We start from the raw sequence: 18,041 nt of genomic DNA on the forward strand, positions 1-18,041 counted from the left end.
CCCATACAAAGGTCATTTCCAAAATGGTTAAGTGTTCACCATGGATAAAGACCGTGATATCTTGGAGGTCTACAGAATAGACCCTAGTCGCTATATCTTCGAACAATGTAGAGATTATTACTCTTCACGAAGAGGTTCGTGAATGTATATGGATTGGATCCATAATTACGCATGTTCGAACAATTGTGGTTTGAAGTCTACCACAGATGAGCCTACGAGCTTTTGGGATAATGCTGTTTGTTTTGAACAAATGAAGCAAGGCTATATCAAAAGCGACAGAACCAAGGATAATCAGCAACAACAGACTCTCCTCAAGATCAAAGTGAACTAGGTTCAATCTGAGGATAGTGTGGCAGGCTTGCTCACTAAGCCATTATCTAAATTCCACTTTCGAGAAACATGTTGGTTGCATCGTTTGCGGAAGTTATCCGAACTCCCATGACCGTTGTCATCAGGGGGAGATGCAGACATCAGGGGGAGATGTTTAAATGTATGGTCTCGAAACGTGAAGGGTGTGTTGTGCTCTTTTTCCCCTTCAATCGAGGTTATTTTTGTCCCACTGGGTTTTTGTTACTCGGCAAGATTTTTAACGAGGCAACGAGAGAAGCACCGCGTTTGGGCAATACAAGGGGGAGTGTTCAAGTAAAACTCTAATTTGTGTTTGGCCCAAACTCTAGGTTACTTGACCTAGTGGTAATAGGGTTTAATTAGTAGAATCTAGAGACTATCTTTCCTTGTATGATTCAGACTCTATGCATTGTAATCATCTATATAAAGAGGCCCCTATTATCAATGAGAATACACAGCGATTTCCTCTCAATTTCAGTTTCTCTAAAACAAACTCTAAAAATATTGGTCCAAAAACAACTAGGCCCAGCCTTTAGCCGGCCCAACAAGATGGAAGGTAAAGCAGCGCAGCACTCCACCCTAGACCAAAACCTAAACCGAGATGAAGGTGGCGGTTGTTCCTCTTAGAGAGAACCTAGAGAGCAGCCCTGTAACTCATGAGTTATTTGTATTAATTAAAGTTTAGAACAGATGAAAATGAACTTAGAGCTTGTGGTGTGTAAGATAGGTAGCAGAAGTGTTGAATTCTAGTGCAGCGGCGCGCATTGCTTCAAGGATTAATCTTCCTAGCCTGTAGATAAGAGAATTAGGAAAAACAAAACGTTGAAAGATGAGAGAAAATGGTGCGCGTGCAAGAGTGCACATGAGGGGAGCAATTGACGTGACAAACAAAGTCATTAACAAAGAAACCCACAGTGTAGCACGTTAGATTTTTAGTAAACTCTCTTTCTTGAATCTTTAGTCACTAATGATTTTCAATTTGGCACAAAATTTATAGAAGTTATATACTGATAGAGATCTAAAAATCTAACGGTCAATTTACTTATGAAAAATAGATCCTCTAAAATGGTAAAAAAACAAAAAAAAATCTTTTCGTGGAACTGTCTTCGATCTATATATTCAATTGCAGTTAAATCACACATCAAGATTAAAAAATATGAAAATATAATTTTCTTCACATATTCAAACTACTGCATTTCCTCTGCAGATAAATAAGAGCTTCAACTGATTCAATTATTCTACACAAGTGTTAATGAACTCTTGTGTAAATCAATTACTCTATTTTTAGTAACCATAGAAGAAAAGAAGAATTTTTGCAGCCGCAGAAACTATCAAAAGCTAGAAGCTAGAAATCAAGCAATCGATCATTGGTCCGTCGACTTCAATTTTTTTTGGTTTTGTTTTTTCAAAACTTTATGAATTTCTTTTTCTTTTTCTTTTCAATTATGTGTAACTAATTCTCATAATTAGGGGTTGTTTTAAAGCCCCGTACATGATTACCATGGTGCTTTGATATTTGATTTTATTTCCTTTATAAAATGATGAGAACCATTTTTGCTATATCATCGATGAATTCTTATATAATGACTTTGGATGCATACTCAGTATCCAATTTCGTCCAAATATCTCCATTTCTGCATGAAAAGTACAAAAGTGATGCAAAAGAAAGAAAAAAATACATCTCCATTTCTGCATACGAATGTCGAACAGTACAAAAGTGACGAGAAAATGCAGACTCACGGGTAAATATTTCTCTTATTATCTCCTTTCTTACACAAGTGATGGTATATATAGCCTATCACAGCAACCAAGCCACTCAAAGCAGCAGTTTGAGTGGTCCAATAGGTCTTCATACTAAGCAAATCACAAAGTATTGCCAGCTGAAATTTGACATATATGTTTTCTAGATACCAATGATCGGATCACAGTACACGTTAAATATGCTAAATGGAATAAATGCTTGGCAGCAAATTCAACAAGGAAAACGAACAATAATCGAACTATTAGTTAGCAGAAATAGAGGAACACTACAGGGGTTTTGGTTGCTGCAGACTTAGAGTTTCAACTGATTAGCCAAATGGGTCATCTTGCTTCTAGCTAGGAGCTCCCAAACTACTTTTGGTGCATGTGTGCGATTTACCAGGCAGAATATTCAAGTCAATGTCAGAAAACGAAGAATATGATGCATAAACTCTCTTCCCTGATCCGCAAACGCTCTTCCTTGCATGCTTCGCAGCATGCCATCCAACCTTGCACGGTAGCTTGATGCAGCACCAGACAACTGTTAACGGGCATGAAATGCACAGCAAGCAACCACTGCAAAGGAACTCTATGGCTTTATCACAGCATTTCGATTTTTGTCCCTAGAAGAACTGGACGGCCTTGCCTCCATATTGCTTCTTCTCACCTAACCGTATGATCTAACATGCTGTATATATGGCTTTGGTCATTGATGAGCCATCTTGCTAGGAAAGCTTGCAGATTTTCCTTTATAGTTTATAGCTTATCCAACTTGCTGTTCGATGTTTACTTCTCTCTTCCTTTTTCTATTCTACCTCTTTATACATATCCTTTTTCACTTTTTATCGTCTTGGCCACTGGGAATATGTCCAAGATGCCTTCTGCAATACATTTTCGTCAAGGACCACCTTTTTGGTCCTATGAGCAAGCCTTAGCATAATAGGCTTTCGGTTCCAACCTCAAAGAGTCAAAGTCTTATAATTCTCTCTTTCTTCCATCCGCCACCCCTACCCTTATCCTCTTCAAAGTTAAAACTTTTACCCTAAACAAATAATCTAATGGCAGAAAACCATTGGGCCTCTTTATATATCCATACAATAAGGAAATATGATTTAGGGTTCAGGGATTACAACCATTAGAATCTTACTCCAACCATATCAATGGTGCATGGATACATAAATAGGATCTGTTCACATTACAGAATCAGATTCTAAAATAGAACGTCTGATGAAATCAAAGCATATAATAAAATCTATACGGATGTCATTCAATTTCATTATTTGATTTTGTAGTCATTCAATTTCATTATTTGATTTTGTAATTAACAAAAAGCAAATAAAATAAAATGCGACAACTAAAATTACAATAAATAAAGATCAAAAATGAAAAGATGATATAAATGAGAATGTTAGGGTGCTAGGATGGTTCCTTTATCTAAATTCTATGTGTTTGCAGCTAATCTAATGTAAATGCAAGGCAGTTCAAGACTATATATATTTTCAATTACGATATTAATGAGCCGGTTTAAGGGTCAAACTAACTCAATTAGAGAGAAATAGTCGGTTCAAGGGTCATAAATCACTCTAGTCGGCGTAAAGATTGGGAATTAGACTACTAAGCAATCCACCAGCGCAATCACGCAACGGGTGTAAATAACCATTCTTATAACCCAACGAATACAAAATTAAGGGTTTCTAGCATAGAAATTAGAGGGGGTTCAAGCCTCTAACTCCGTCCTAAACATGTTCAAAATACACACCCTAGAGTTGACTAGGCTTCTATAGACATGCATTTCAACCAAACAATACTTGATATAAGCATCTATCATATAAATTGCATCATTACAGTAAGTTAAACATCTTTACACAAGATTTAAGCTAGGCACATAACTCTAGCTCCCAAAAACTAACTACTCACAAACATACATCATATACATTAACAATTTCATCAAAATAAAAGAGGAAATTAAAAAGTATAAAAAGGGAGAACAACAAAAACAAGTTACGAAATACTAGAAAACATACATAACAAGTCTTGGAATTATATTTTCTCCTTTGTACCAAGCTTGAATGTTGAAGATGTTGAAGCCTTTTGGAATGTTGAAGATGTTGAAGCCTTTTGGTGATTTCTACTTTTTTATTTTTGGCGGTTAACAGAGTTTATTAAATCACAAACACAAACTTACACTACACCAATTTCGGAATCAGACGACAGTTTTTCACTGTCGTCTGATTATAGAATTTGCTGTTGTCTATCTCAATGCCGTCTGATACATAATCAGACAATACCAAAAAACTGTCGTCTGATAACGTTTACTACAACATCTACTACTATATTGTCTGTTGTCTGAATACCACGAAGAACAACAGCAATAATACGAAAAACTGTCGTTTGATAAAGCTTACTACAACAGCGACTACTATATTGTCTGTTGTCTGAATACCACGAAGAACAACAGCAATTGGCAACTTAACTCTTGTGCAAAGTAATTTCAGTTGACAGACCCTAGAAAAATATGGACGTGTAATGAAGATTTAGAGAACATTGATTTGTAAAAAAACTGTTGTCTGAAGGAAGCTTGTACATCTGCAAAGTAATTGAATACTATTGACTGACTTTGAACAAGACAAGAGCAAAGCTATTAAAGCCATTGTGTATCATTGCTTCATACTATTGCATCCTAAAATAAACTGTTGTCTGAGATTTTCTTGAACTACAGCTTTCTTGCTTCATGGATCCTTAAAGTCTCTTTTCAACCATATGGCCTCCCAAGATGCTGTAGTAGTTTATCAATTCATACAATTGTAGCTTTTCAATTCTCTGTGGTCTTCGTTTTCATCAGACAACAAAACATATATTTTTTTTGTGTCATATCTTGTTAGACAACTGAATATGTTTAATAACTATTGTAGATAGATGATTCAGACAACAGATTTTTTTTTTTTTTTTCATCATGTTCATTTGTTAGACAATGGTTTGCTGTTGGTTTTGAATTGTCTGAGATATAAGAGAAGACATACATTCTGTACAATTGAACACATCCCTGATTCCAAAAGCCATTTCATTCATCAGCAATATTCATCCCAACATTTACATAAGAATTAACATTGCCTAAGTGGCTATAACTGCATAAAGCCCGGAAAACATAAACGCATTCACATTGCATTAACCATGCCTATAACTAAAGCAAAAACTAAAACTAGCTAGCAGGAGGCTCATCAAAATACCAAACAAAAATGCGTTCAACTGCGCATTAACCATGCCTAAAACTAAAACTAGCTAGCAGGAGGCTCATCAAAATACCAAAACAAAAATGCCTTCAACTGCGCATTAACCATGCCTATAACTAAAGAAAAAACTAAAACCAGCTAGCAGGAGGCAGGTGATCAACCATCACAGCTATGCAATATGATACTTCATCACAAACTTAGCCCACTCTGACCTCACAACATCAACATCCTTTTGGGTGTAGCACAATTCGGATCGTCGCTGCCACTGAAACAAAAGGCATAGTACAATCTCAACATCACAACATCATGCAGCAACAAGAACATTAAGTTATAAAGCTGTCGAACTAAAATTTAAGGCTTTACCTTTGAAGCAAAACCTAGGTTCTTATCCTCAATTATTTCCTTCATGTACCGCATGATGAATATGCCACAGTCCTTCATATTTTGTTGTGCCGGAATACCCTAAAAACAGTCATTACAAAATCTCAGCAGTGCACTAACCATAGCATGTACAAAATCTGAACCTACAATTATGAATACTAGCATACCCCCATGTTTTGCCACACTATTGATTTCCGGCCAGACCTATTTCTTTGAGCATTGTAAATTTTGATCCCACTTCAACAATAAAATAGACGACAGCAGTAAGTTTAATCAATCGGCAACAAACAAACCAACATAAAAATCATCATTCCAGTATTTTATCAAAATCAGAGACTTGGTCAGACTTACTTTTCTACAACAGTTTGCCATTCTCCACCAACTAGTCGACGCCGCAATGGATCCATGAAATAGACAGTTTCTTCCTCCGGATTGACAACAGTCAACATCCAATGGTTACTTATAATTTTATACCAAGAAATTAAGTCAGTTGCAATTTTTTTTATTATATATATATATATATATATATTACTTACTAAACGACATGTTTGAAGTAATTAATTAGACAAGTTCAAGATAAGTCATTCACCCTGCATTATACGGCAACAAAAAAATCTGGCCCTTCTCTGCAGTTGTGAACCTATTTGCTAGAAAACGCGATCTTTCCGTTGTATTTCCACTTCCAGCTGCTCCAATCTGTGAAGGGTCCACAAAGCTAACCATGTGTGACATCTTTGCTCTCTTCAAGACTTCATGCAAGTAGCTGTAAAAGCACATAACCTTAATACATTTAAAAACAAATAAGAGTATACATATTGAATACATTTATGAGATAATAATTCATCGAAGCCTACTGATTTTTCCAACTTACCATATATACATTGAGATTACTCCACCTGATAGTTCAGTCATTGTACACAATGCATGAATGTTTGACCTAAACAGATAATGCTTCCTGTCGATGCCAAACACTTTCTGTTCCAAATTGAAGGAGATTGTCCTCCCATTTGCCAAATTGTCCCTTGTCCAAATCCACAAGCACTTCAAAGGTGCAGGGTAATCTTTTGGTAGCTTCTTCATGTCAATTTTCACCTCTTCAGGACTGCCTAATTGCATTTTCCTCTTCTTCAGACCCTTACTGGACTTATTTGGTTGTTTCTACATGATAACATATCGAGTTATTACTAAATACACAATGGAAGAACAATGGAAGAACATGCAGGGAAGTCGCAGTTTCAGTTAGTTTACCTTCATAGTGTCGGGAGGGGATTGAAGTATGAGGTCCCTCGGCCAAGCAATGTAAGTGCCAACAGCATCTTTGACAGTAACTATCTCATCGTTGACTGGGAATGGAACCTTAGCTTGAGGATCAAGTGGACGCAGAATCGACACTCGCACATTCCCTTCTTCCAAAGCAACACCATGAAGTGTCTGGTTTTCGCAATTAGTGTCCACTTCAACAATGGTTGCAATAGCAACAATATTGTCGATCGACCCTAAAGCCAATCTGCACTCGAACTCTTTAAGTTCCTGTTTTATGCAATCACACATATTTCAAGAGAAACCAATTCAGCCATCTAGGACAACTCGACATATCAACACTGATTATTAATATACAAATCAAACACATGCATCAAAATAGTTTAATTAATTTATCTACGTCGTAGATTAGAGCATATATACCTGCTGTGTAACTTCAACCAACTCAATAGCCTTCTCATGAACTACTACAGCAGCTGGTTCTTCCACCGGAACCTGTACAACCTTATCTTCTTCCACTTCCTTCGCAATGTCATCCACTAAGTGTAACCGCTTCTTTGCAGAGATACCAGCAGCGTCCTCAATCTTTTGTAATGCACACTTCTCCCGCAAAGTGGAGCAACTACCTTGTCCAGAACCATGGTCCTTCTGGCCTGCCGTAGGGGACTCAATGGGAAGGGTTTTCCCATCAACTTTTGCTTCCAACCTCATTATTGTTGCAGCCCAATATGCTCTCTCTCGTGCCACAATTTTCTCTGTCTCCTCCTCTATTAATTTCTTGCAGCCTTCCTTAATTCTCTCTTCAACAGTTTTCCTTTTTTGCCTCGGTAGGTTAAAATATACGCTAGGCTTGACATGACCCCCCACACCACGCACTCTTCCATGGTGTTCACGGTTACCTAGAGCCTTTGTCAAGACATCATCAGTGCCACAAGATGTCACCTCACCGTCACTCACTTGTCTCTTCAGCTTTTCCTAAAAGAAGAAATTTTATTTAATTTAAATCAGTTTTTGATTTAAAGTTGTATATCTTGTAATGTAGTTGTAGTAAATGGCTTAGATAAGCTAAAACAAGTATAACACTTTACTTACTATGTCTGCGGCACACTTCTCTACCTCAACATCTTTGAAGTTGCCGTGTTTATCCTGCCGTGCCTTTATCCACATTGTTGCACGGTCGATTTCCGAATCAGGATTGATTTCAGACTACAAAATAATATAACTATAAGTAACCATTTAACCTTAACAATAACTCAGCATGCAAGATATAAAAGTAAATCACTCTACATATGCTCACCAATTCAGCCTCCAGATTTGCGTATCCCTTACGCGACATGCGATGAGGGTACTTGTTCTTACACCTCTTTCCCTTTTGCACCTTCTGCATTTCCTATAAACCATCAAAGTAATGACCATCATAACTCAATTCACTATAGTTATAACATGAGTAGTTATAATTTATCCAAGTTCTGAAAACATGAAAATACAAACAAACTGTACCTGAAATTCCTCAGACAATCGATCAGCTACAAAGATGTCCCAATGAGACTTCTCGATGAAGTTGTAATCAGCTGGGGGATACTCTAACAATTCAGGTTCATCCTTATGTGGGATGATGTACTGTGTAGTCAGCTTGCTCTTAAATTCTCTCCACTTCTGTGAAGCTGAAGATAGGACCATTCTCCTTGCCTCCGGAGGTACCTCAAATGCCATCTAACCAAATGATAAAGCAAAAATTAAAACCAGTCTATGAACATGGAGTCTTTATATTAATCAAGAAAAGAAGGATCAGTATTTTTATACCTCGACACACCTCCAAATCTTATTTTTTCGATCCTTTGGGACCTGCTTCCAAGAAGGTCTCCATATTGGTGCCTTAGTACGTGCTAGTACCCCAATATATGACTGCATTTCCTTGGCTGCAGCACCATAAGGCGACCCCTTCTGATTAAACAAGACTTTCAACTTTACCCCAAGAATTTTCCTTCTCACAATCCTGTGCATTGTAACACAACCACGCTTCAGCAACTTTAAGCCGCTTTTTTCTGGGCTGGATGCCTTAGATGACTTTTTCTTCTTATGCTTTGTCAATGACTTGCTGACCCTTAACGATGTCGTTGCTCTCTTTGGTGATGGCTTATTTTCTGATGCATTTGACTGACCAGAATATGCTAGTTCTGGTGCAGATCTCGCTCTTGTCACTTTCAATGCATTGATAATATTCTGCCTTGCTCTAGTGGCAGCCCTAGATTTTGAAGGAGCCATGATCTACAACCAAAAACACATGAGGGTTAGTTAAATATAAATGGGGCATGCTAGATCATATATAGTAAAGCAATATATATTGACCTTATTGTAAAATTATCAAGTTTAAAGAAAAAAAAAATCAATCTTGAAAACAGAAAGCTTAACAGATAAGGGAACATTGTCATTGATAAGAAACGAAACAAATCAAGTAAAAACAACGATTCACAAATCAAGTTAAAAAAAGATTCATCCGAATTCAAATAAATAAAGTACATAGCCAACAATAACAATAATAAACCCTAAACTAAGAGTTGACACATTTCATCAGTCAATCCATATTCCTTCATCACCATCCCGCATATAATTGCTAGTTTGGTCACCATCTACATCTGTAGTGTCGATCGAAGGCATTGTGGTATCAAACAGCTCGTTCTCAAGTTCAATGACTCCAACCTCCTCATCATCACCTGCATGGTAATCCCTATCAGGACATCGTACGACCACAGACCAATTAGCGTTAAGAGGATCATCTATGTAACAGACTTGCTTCACATCTGTACCTAACACGAAAGGATCATTAAAATGACCTAACTTATTCAAATTTACTAATGTATAACCCAAATCATCTATTTTAATGCTCTTATCAATGTCAACCCAATCATAGTAGAATACAGGAACCCTAAAGCTATGATAGTCTAACTCCCATATATCTTTAACGACTCCATAAAAAGTCGTATCATCATTAACCGGGTTTTTATCCTTCGCACTAGAGATTAGCATTGCATTGGCGAACAATGAAACACCACTGCATTGAACTGCTCGAACATCATCACGATCCTTGGTGTTGAAATTAACCCCATTTATCTTGTAAGCACTGAATGTTGGTACTTCTGAACTAGGACCATCAGCAATCCACCTTAAGTGTTCCGAAACATTAATATGATCATCAATACACCCAGCAGCAACCTTCATGCAAAGAAATAACATTATGGTTAGTTAAACTGTCATTTATACTTAATATCTACCCAAACTATAAAAGGTACTGGAATAAACAGATCATTGTACTTACCTTGTCTTGTATCCATTTCGCAAATGTTTTATTCTGTTTCTCCTTTAGCCACTTCTTATTTTTTTTAAAATTTGGATGAACATGCTTCAACCATTCCAAATGTTCACTACAAAAGACAAGAAAAATGCAAAGCCTTTAGTAAACTCCAACTACATGTATTTATTTGTACCGAAATGACACAGTATAAAAATTAAAAAATAAAAAACAAATAAACAGAACACATGACTTACTCAAAGTAGGGCCTTGCTTCATTCGTATTCTGCAACACACAAAGATGTGCTAGCTGCAACTTCTTTTGATTTGGACAGATCATTGTGGCACCTGACATAGGTCTGCACGTCCCCTTCTGGTCAGATGTACTGCTAGATTGTAGTCCAACAATAGGTTCAGTTAGATTACGTTCTGCCAAAAACTCTACTGCTTCTTCGGCGATGTATGATTCAACAATGCAACCTTCTGGATGGTTACGGTTCCTAACATATCCTTTTAATGTTTTCATGTACCTTTCGAAGGGGTACATCCATCTAAAGAAAATAGGGCCACATAGCTCAACTTCTCTAACAAGATGGATCGAAAGATGAATCATGATATCGAAGAAGGACGGTGGGAAGAATTTCTCAAGCTCACAAACTGTTTCGACAAGGTCAGCTTGAATTTTTTTTAGCTTCTCTACATCTATGAGTTTACTGCATATGGCCTTGAAGAAGAGACAGAACTTAATGATAGCATATCTAACTGGTTTCTCTAATACTGATCGAATTGCAATGGGGAGCAAGTGATGGAGGACGGTATGGCAATCATGTGATTTCATACCAACAAGCCGTAGATCATCCATGGACACTAAACTCTTCACATTAGAACATAACCGATCAGCAAGCTTCATGCCAAAAAAAGATTTGCAAACTGTTTTCTTTTCTTCTAACATGAGATTCCAGCTTGCCAAAGGTAATTTCTCTTTTTCCCCCCCAATTTTAGGCTTCAGACCAGCCCTTATACCCATTGCCACCATATCTAAACGAGCAGCCACCCCATCTTTGGTTTTCCCAGGAATATTCAACAATGTACCGATTAATGCATCGCAAACATTTTTCTCGATGTGCATTACATCAAGATTATGTCGAACGGGAAGAAACTTCCAGTACTCAAGTTCGAAGAAAACAGATTTCTTCTTCCAACATGGTCTACTCTCATCTTCAGCACCCTTATATGGAGGATGAGGGTGCTTTTTACCAAAAGGCCAGTTCATACCTTCTACTCTTTGCAGCACCTCATGTCCACTTAATGGAATAGGAGCGAGATCACGTTCTTCAGTGTTATCGAAAACTGCTGCCTGTTTTCGATAAGGATGGTAACGTGGTAAGAATCTCCGATGCCGCATATACGACATCTTTTGACCATGAGCCAGCCTATGAGGTTTGGTATGCTGTAAACAAACAGGACAAGCATTGTACCCTTTCACAATGCTGCCTGACAAATTCCCATATGTAGGGAAGTCGTTAATTGTCCAAAAGAGCACTGCTTTAAGTTTGAAGTACTTTTTTCTATAACCATCATATACCCCTTCAACCCCATCCCACAAAATCTTCAAATCATCTATCAAGGGCTGGAGATAGACATCAATGTCATTTCCAGGCTGTTTAGGTCCAGAGATTAACAAGGTGAGCATCATGTACTTCCTCTTCATGCAGAGCCATGGGGGAAGATTGTAGGTTACTAGTATGACAGGCCAACAAGAATATCTACTAGAAAGGGAACTGTGGGGATTGAAACCATCAGACGACAGCGCTAGCCTTAGATTCCTAGGCTCTGAACTAAAAGCAGGCCACTTATCGTCCACTAACTTCCAAGTAGGGGAGTCAGCCGGATGCCTCATTTTATCATCCTTCAGTCGCTCATCAGCATGCCATGTCAAGCTTTTAGCTGTACTAGTCGACTGAAACATCTTTCTAAATCTAGGTATAGGTGGAAAATACCACAACACTTTCCCTGGAACCCCAACTTTTTCTACTTTATTCTTTCCGAACTTCCACCTAGAGAGACCACAAGTAGGGCAGCTAGTGGCATCAACATTACTATCCCTGTATAAGATACAGTCGTTAGGACACACATGTATCTTTTCATAATTCATTCCCAATGATAGGAGCATTTTAATGCGACGTTTTAACTGCATTTCCCTACATTTCTTACGTTATTTCCTTATTAAAATCCTGTTAAGGAAAGTTTCCATTCTTTGATTGGGAAAGTTCCTATTTGTAGAAAGTTTATATTTTTGTAGTTTCTATTTATCATTTTTAGTAAGTTGCCATTTTTCATTTTAGGAAAGTTTCTATTTTTCTTATTAGTTTCTATTTTTAGGACCTCCAAGCAAGTGGAAAATCTTGAGGAGGAAAATCAAAGTTGCAACCAAGTGGAAAATCTTGATGAGGAAAATCAAAGTTGCAACTAAGTGGAAAATCTTGAGGAGGAAAATCAAAGTTGCAAGCAAGTGGAAAATCTTGAGGAGGAAAATCAAAGTTGCAACCAAGTGGAAATCTTGAGGAGGAAAATCAATTCAAGTTGAACAAGTGATAAACAAGTGGGAAGATATTTTTTACAAATTTGTCTAACATATCTAGCCCTTCATTTATGTTCATCTCCACCCTCCATTCATCATTTTTTGGGCTATAAATACACTTCTCCTCTCACTCTCAAAATACCAATTCCTTCATCCATCTCATCTTCTTTGTCTCACCATTTCCTCTCCATTTTCCTTAGTCACATTCCTTCATCCATTTCATCTCCTTGTCTCACCATTTCCTCTCCATTTTCCTTAGACACATTCCTTCATCCATTTCATCTCCTTGTCTCACCATTTCCTCTCCATTTTCCTTAGTCACCATTTCCTACACACATTCCTTCATCCATTTCATCTCCTTGTCTCACCATTTCCTCTCCATTTTCCTTAGTCACCATTTCCTACACACATTCCTTCATCCATTTCATCTCCTTGTCTCACCATTTCCTCTCCATTTTCCTTAGTCACCATTTCCTACACATATTCCTTCATCAATTTCATCTTCTTTGTCTCTCCATTTCCTTTCCATTTTCCTTCTCCATTCTCTAGTTTTAAGTTTCTGCATTTTCAAGCAAGGAGAGGAAGAAGAAGAAGGAGCCGTGAAGATCATATCCTCCATCATCCACCTTGAAGGCTTGCTTCCAAGATTCAAGATCCAACCATCTAGCTCTCCATCTCCATCTCCACTCACGGTGTAATTCGTTCCTTTTCCTTGTAACCTTTTTGGTTTCCTTGTTTGATTTCGTATGAACTTGTTTCTAGTTAACAATAATGTTTAGGGCAAAGTTTAAGCCCAATTTCTATGTTTAAATAAAGTTTTCGAATTCTATAATTGTGATTCTAAGTTGCTTATGTGAGTTTGTTCGATTAAATTTGCTTTACAGAAAACTTTTATATGTTTATCTTATTTGGGTCGACACTTATAGGATTTGCATGTAATTGGTGCTAGGTTTAAGAACATGAAATCGACTTTTCGTTTTGTGTAACTTGAATCAAAAGTAGTAAAGGTTCTGGACAAGAATCGAATTTAATTGAAGAGGATTGCAATTAGGTGGACTTTTCCATAACTAAGTTGTACACTTGAGTTGATAGCCTTTCTCTATGTCTAATGCGTTGAACATGTCATGATTGACTAGCTTTCTAGGGCTTGATTGCATGTTTGATAGGATTAATCTAGGTGCTTTCGGTTAGGTTAATTAGCATTGAAAAGTAAAATATGGGAAATCATTTGCTTTCGAATGTTTCACATGATCAACTCCTCTCTCATGACTTGGAAGAACAATTATAGGGTTTGAATCGAATTTGATTACATGGAATTGATTTTGATCTTTGTTCCTTGCGATACACCCTTGTATATATGTTTTTACATTTTCTTTATTTTATTTATCTTAATTTTCAATTCTATAATTCTTAAACCCCCCTCCCTTTTTATTTTGTTACTTGTATATATTTCTATTCTTTATTTTATTTTTGTAAATAATACTTTTTTATTCTAATTCTTTATTTGTTTATACAATTGTATATATTTATATTCTTTATTTTATTTTTGTAAATAATTCTTTTCTTTATTTGTTTCACAATTACAAGTGTACCCTCAATCCCCGGATAGAACGATCCCTATTTGCTTATACTACTAACGATATTTCAGGGTTAAATTGCGCGCTTGCTTTAGGCGCGTCAATTTTTGGCGCCGTTGCCGGGGATTGAAAAATCACTTGCTAAATTGTGTCATTTATTGTATATATTTGTTGTATATAAATTGTTTAAAACTTAGTTTAAATATTATTTATATTATTGAACACGAATTTTAATTGTAGGTTGTAAATTGAGAGGAATAGGTGAAGTCTCTTTTGTTAATATTGGCCTAAACCCCTTACTGGTACCTAGCTCAGGTCCCTTAAGGTTGAGGGCGGCCTTTATTAACACTTGTTGAACTGTCTTCACACTTATGAACTTTTTCATCTTAGTAAGTATAGCCTATGTGGAATGGTGTCTAGGAATGGGACAACGTTCATGACGGGTTTTTGAATCCAGAAGTGCTTACAAATGGGCATAAACCACAATGTGGGAGTAGCTCATGCCAAAATGGATTTTTCCTCTCGTGTTCGCCCTCCCCCACCTGGCCATTTCAGTAAGGTTGCCCAAACGATTTGAAAGGGAGTTTGTGTCTAGGCGACTATACTTGGGCCGCACGTCCACTTGATTTACCGCTTGGAATTTGATTCGATATCAATAATGTTTATAATAAAAGAAATACTTGTGAATACTCTATACGTGTAAATTATTTTGTTGTTTCACACTTTAAACTTGTAAAAATACTTTTCACTTTTTATACTCACTTGAGTACTTAACTTGTGTCTTATGTACAATATACTTGTTAATTATACTTGTAGTTTGTAATTAATAGTTATACTTGTTTTTATTTTGTATTTCTTTGTTAATTATAGTTACTAACTTTATTTAATGTAGGTACCGTCTGGCTGCAAGACGTAAAATACAAGCGCTACTTGGGAGGCAACCCAATTCAGAATATAATCAGATTTGCTTTCTCTTTCCCTATTTCTTTTTATTTTTCATTTTTTCTCTATTGTTTTTATTTTAGGATTTGTTTTCGTAAATGTCTTCTATCTATGCTTACTTATTTCATTGCATGCTTTTAATTGATTACATTGAGGATAATGCAATATTTAAGTGTGGGGGAAGGGATTTATATTTTTGTCTTTCATTTTGAGTCCTATATATTTTATATATATATATATATATATATATTGTCTTTTATTTTTGAGTCCTATATTTAAAAAAAATAAAATAAAAAAAATAAAAATAAAAACTGCATTCATTCAGTCTTATTAAATTCAGCTATTTACAAAAAAAAAAAAACAAAAAAAAAAACAAAAAAAAAAAATAATAATAATAATAACAATAATAATACTCTAAACTAAGCCATGTCTGCATCTTTGTAGGAGTTGAGGCTGAGCTCAAGGGAAATGCGAGAGTCACCGCCATAGCCGCTACCTCCCTCGGAAGTAGTCTTCATGTTGCCAAAGATGTCCTCACCATGCATGGGGAATAGTGGAAGGGTTTCAATCTCCTGGTGATCTCCTCCTCGTTGTTCCATGAAAGATTGTCCTCCTGTTGTGCCAAAGGAGGTAGTACTGGTATTAGTGTTGAAGGGTGAGGAGGAATATGGGTCAACACCATAGCCGACACGTGACCCAAGGTTTAGATCAATGGATCTACCATCATCAGTAGAACTAGTGGATCCAAAATTGAGATCGAGAGATCCACCAACCGGAACGTTCCGAAATTCCTTCAACTTCTGCCTCTCACGAGCCTTGAGGTTCTGGAACCAAAAGAAGACTTTTTTGTCCTCGATCTGCCCATACTGTTTCAGATGGAGGCAGATCTCTTGAATCTGCTCTGGAGTTGGGTCCTTAAAACCCTTATCATAGTAAAGGCCCTTGAGGATTCTTAGTTGAGGCGGTGTGGGAGCCCACCGGTTATTAGTCCCGGCTGCTTGGTTGTTTCCTCCATCCTCGATTTGTTGCTGGGTCTGTTGCTCCATTAGTTGCAGAGTTCGTGGTTCCATGTTGATGAAGAAAGGATTTGAGTTTCGAAAGAAAGGCTGAAGGGTTGAGAGAGAAAGGCTGGAACTCGGAAGAATTTTCTTTTGGAGTGAATAGTCGCTCCCTCAGAATGCACCTATTTATAGAACGAGTGAGCGGATCTCTACCGTTGGATGGACGATCTCTGAGATTAAATCTACGCGTTGGATTAAAGTCACCCGAAAACACGGAAAAGCTGTTGGTGCGTGGAAGACACGTGGGGGAACCAAACGAATCTCGAGGAGCTGTGACAGACAAGCTACAGCAGAAAGCAGGTTTAATTGCCGTGAATCAAGGAAAAGAAAGGACGCGTGGGGGAATCAAACGAATCTCGAGGATCTGTGACAGACAAGCTATAGCCGAAAGCATGCCATAAATCCAGGAAAAGAAAGGAATATTTACACGTGGGGGAGTTTCTTGGGCCGTGAACTATCATAACTCTTTTCCTTCCCGGAGAAGCTTTGTTAAAACCGTGTGCCTGTTGAGATTTCTACCATATTTTGTGCTTTACATATACATCCTTTTTTGTCTCCTCCAGATTTTACTAAGGTTTGTCTAAGCGTGCAGTTTCAAATTCCTTCTACTTCCTCATGGCTCGAACCAAGGTTACCTCTCGCAGGGGCGTCAATCAACGCCGTGTTCTCTCTTTGGAAGAAGAAGGTCGTCAAGCGGCCACTAGAGCTGGACTTACTCGTCCATGGGACCATCGTCCTATCCGTGAGCGTACCCGCAGTCCCCCTCCTCTGCCTCGTCGCTCTCCCAGACTGCATCCCGGAGAGTCTTCTTCCTCACCAGCTGCTCGTGCTCCTCGGCCTATGGGCACCCTGGAAAGCTTGTCGGATTCGATTGATGATTTGCGTTCCTCTCTCCGCGATGGTATTATGGTGACAGATTGGAGAGTCAATTGCATGATCGATTACATCTCTGAGATGAACTGCTCTTTGATCCGCTGTCACACTGCAATAAACAAGCTTGCTCAGGAAGTCAATAACTTACAGAGTTATCCTCCTGGGTTTCCTCGCAAGGACGCTACTGCATCACAACATGAGGACCCGCCTCCGAAGGCTGAAACCAGCAAAAGGGCTGCCACTCGCCCGCATACCGCTCCTCCAAAGGAGTAAATGGAGGTACAAGTCTAGGCTGAAAGACTTTAAACATTAAGCGCTGCATGGGAGGCAACCCATTTCAACTGTAGCTGTGGAGGAGACATCAAACGCAGATTTGCTTTCTTGAACTCTTCCTTCTATTTTATTTTCATGAATTTTAAGTTGTTTTAGGTTTCGTTATGTTAACTTTCTCTTCTATGCTTGATTTATGCTTTGCATGATTTATATTTGTTTATACATTGAGGACAATGCATGAATTAAGTATGGGGGAAGGGTTATTGCTTTATTGTGTTTTTAGTAGTTAGTATAAAAAAAAATGAAAAATAGTTGATGTTGGATTGTGTTTTTTGTGTTTTTAATTGATGTTGTGATACACTAAGGTATATTGGATTAAACATAGTCTTGAAAAAGGGTAGCTGTTTCAGTCCCATTGCACATCGAGACTCCCTGTTCCCGTACCTAAGTGTTGAAATTAAATTAATTTAAAAAAAAAAAAATTGG

General features: G+C 37.5%; 2 protein-coding genes across 2 annotated transcripts; both read right to left on the reverse strand.

Annotated features, from left to right (window-relative positions):
* Window positions 1–5,382: 5,382 nt before the first annotated feature.
* On the reverse strand, window positions 5,383–6,153 carry LOC112186229. Its single transcript, XM_024324589.2, has 4 exons — window positions 6,051–6,153; window positions 5,867–5,936; window positions 5,682–5,780; window positions 5,383–5,583 (listed from the first exon to the last, which is right to left on the reverse strand). The coding sequence occupies exons 1-4, from the start codon at window positions 6,146–6,148 to the stop codon at window positions 5,488–5,490; spliced, it is 363 nt and encodes a 120-aa protein (XP_024180357.2). The 5' UTR covers window positions 6,149–6,153; the 3' UTR covers window positions 5,383–5,487.
* A 3,377-nt stretch (window positions 6,154–9,530) lies between these two features.
* Window positions 9,531–12,403, reverse strand: LOC112184315. The gene is made up of 3 exons (XM_024322578.1): window positions 10,506–12,403; window positions 10,276–10,381; window positions 9,531–10,172 (listed from the first exon to the last, which is right to left on the reverse strand). Exons 1-3 carry the CDS (start codon window positions 12,401–12,403, stop codon window positions 9,531–9,533), a joined length of 2,646 nt encoding a protein of 881 aa, XP_024178346.1.
* Window positions 12,404–18,041: the final 5,638 nt, after the last annotated feature.

Source organism: Rosa chinensis, chromosome 2 (genome assembly GCF_002994745.2).
Source record: "Rosa chinensis cultivar Old Blush chromosome 2, RchiOBHm-V2, whole genome shotgun sequence".
NCBI lineage: Eukaryota > Viridiplantae > Streptophyta > Magnoliopsida > Rosales > Rosaceae > Rosa > Rosa chinensis.

Bases quoted from the DNA above. Each gene is read 5' to 3' on its own strand.
- LOC112186229 (XM_024324589.2), bottom strand. From the start codon at position 6,148: ATGTTGACTGTTGTCAATCCGGAGGAAGAAACTGTCTATTTCATGGAT. The intron at 5,937-6,050 runs GTAAGTCTGACC...TTATTGTTGAAG, and splicing joins TGGCAAACTGTTGTAGAAAA to TGGGATCAAAATTTACAATG. The intron at 5,781-5,866 runs GTATGCTAGTAT...GACTGTTTTTAG, and splicing joins TAGTGTGGCAAAACATGGGG to GGTATTCCGGCACAACAAAA.
- LOC112184315 (XM_024322578.1), bottom strand. From the start codon at position 12,403: ATGAATTATGAAAAGATACATGTGTGTCCTAACGACTGTATCTTATAC. The intron at 10,382-10,505 runs GTAAGTCATGTG...TGTCTTTTGTAG, and splicing joins GAAGCAAGGCCCTACTTTGA to TGAACATTTGGAATGGTTGA. The intron at 10,173-10,275 runs GTAAGTACAATG...CTTTGCATGAAG, and splicing joins CGAAATGGATACAAGACAAG to GTTGCTGCTGGGTGTATTGA.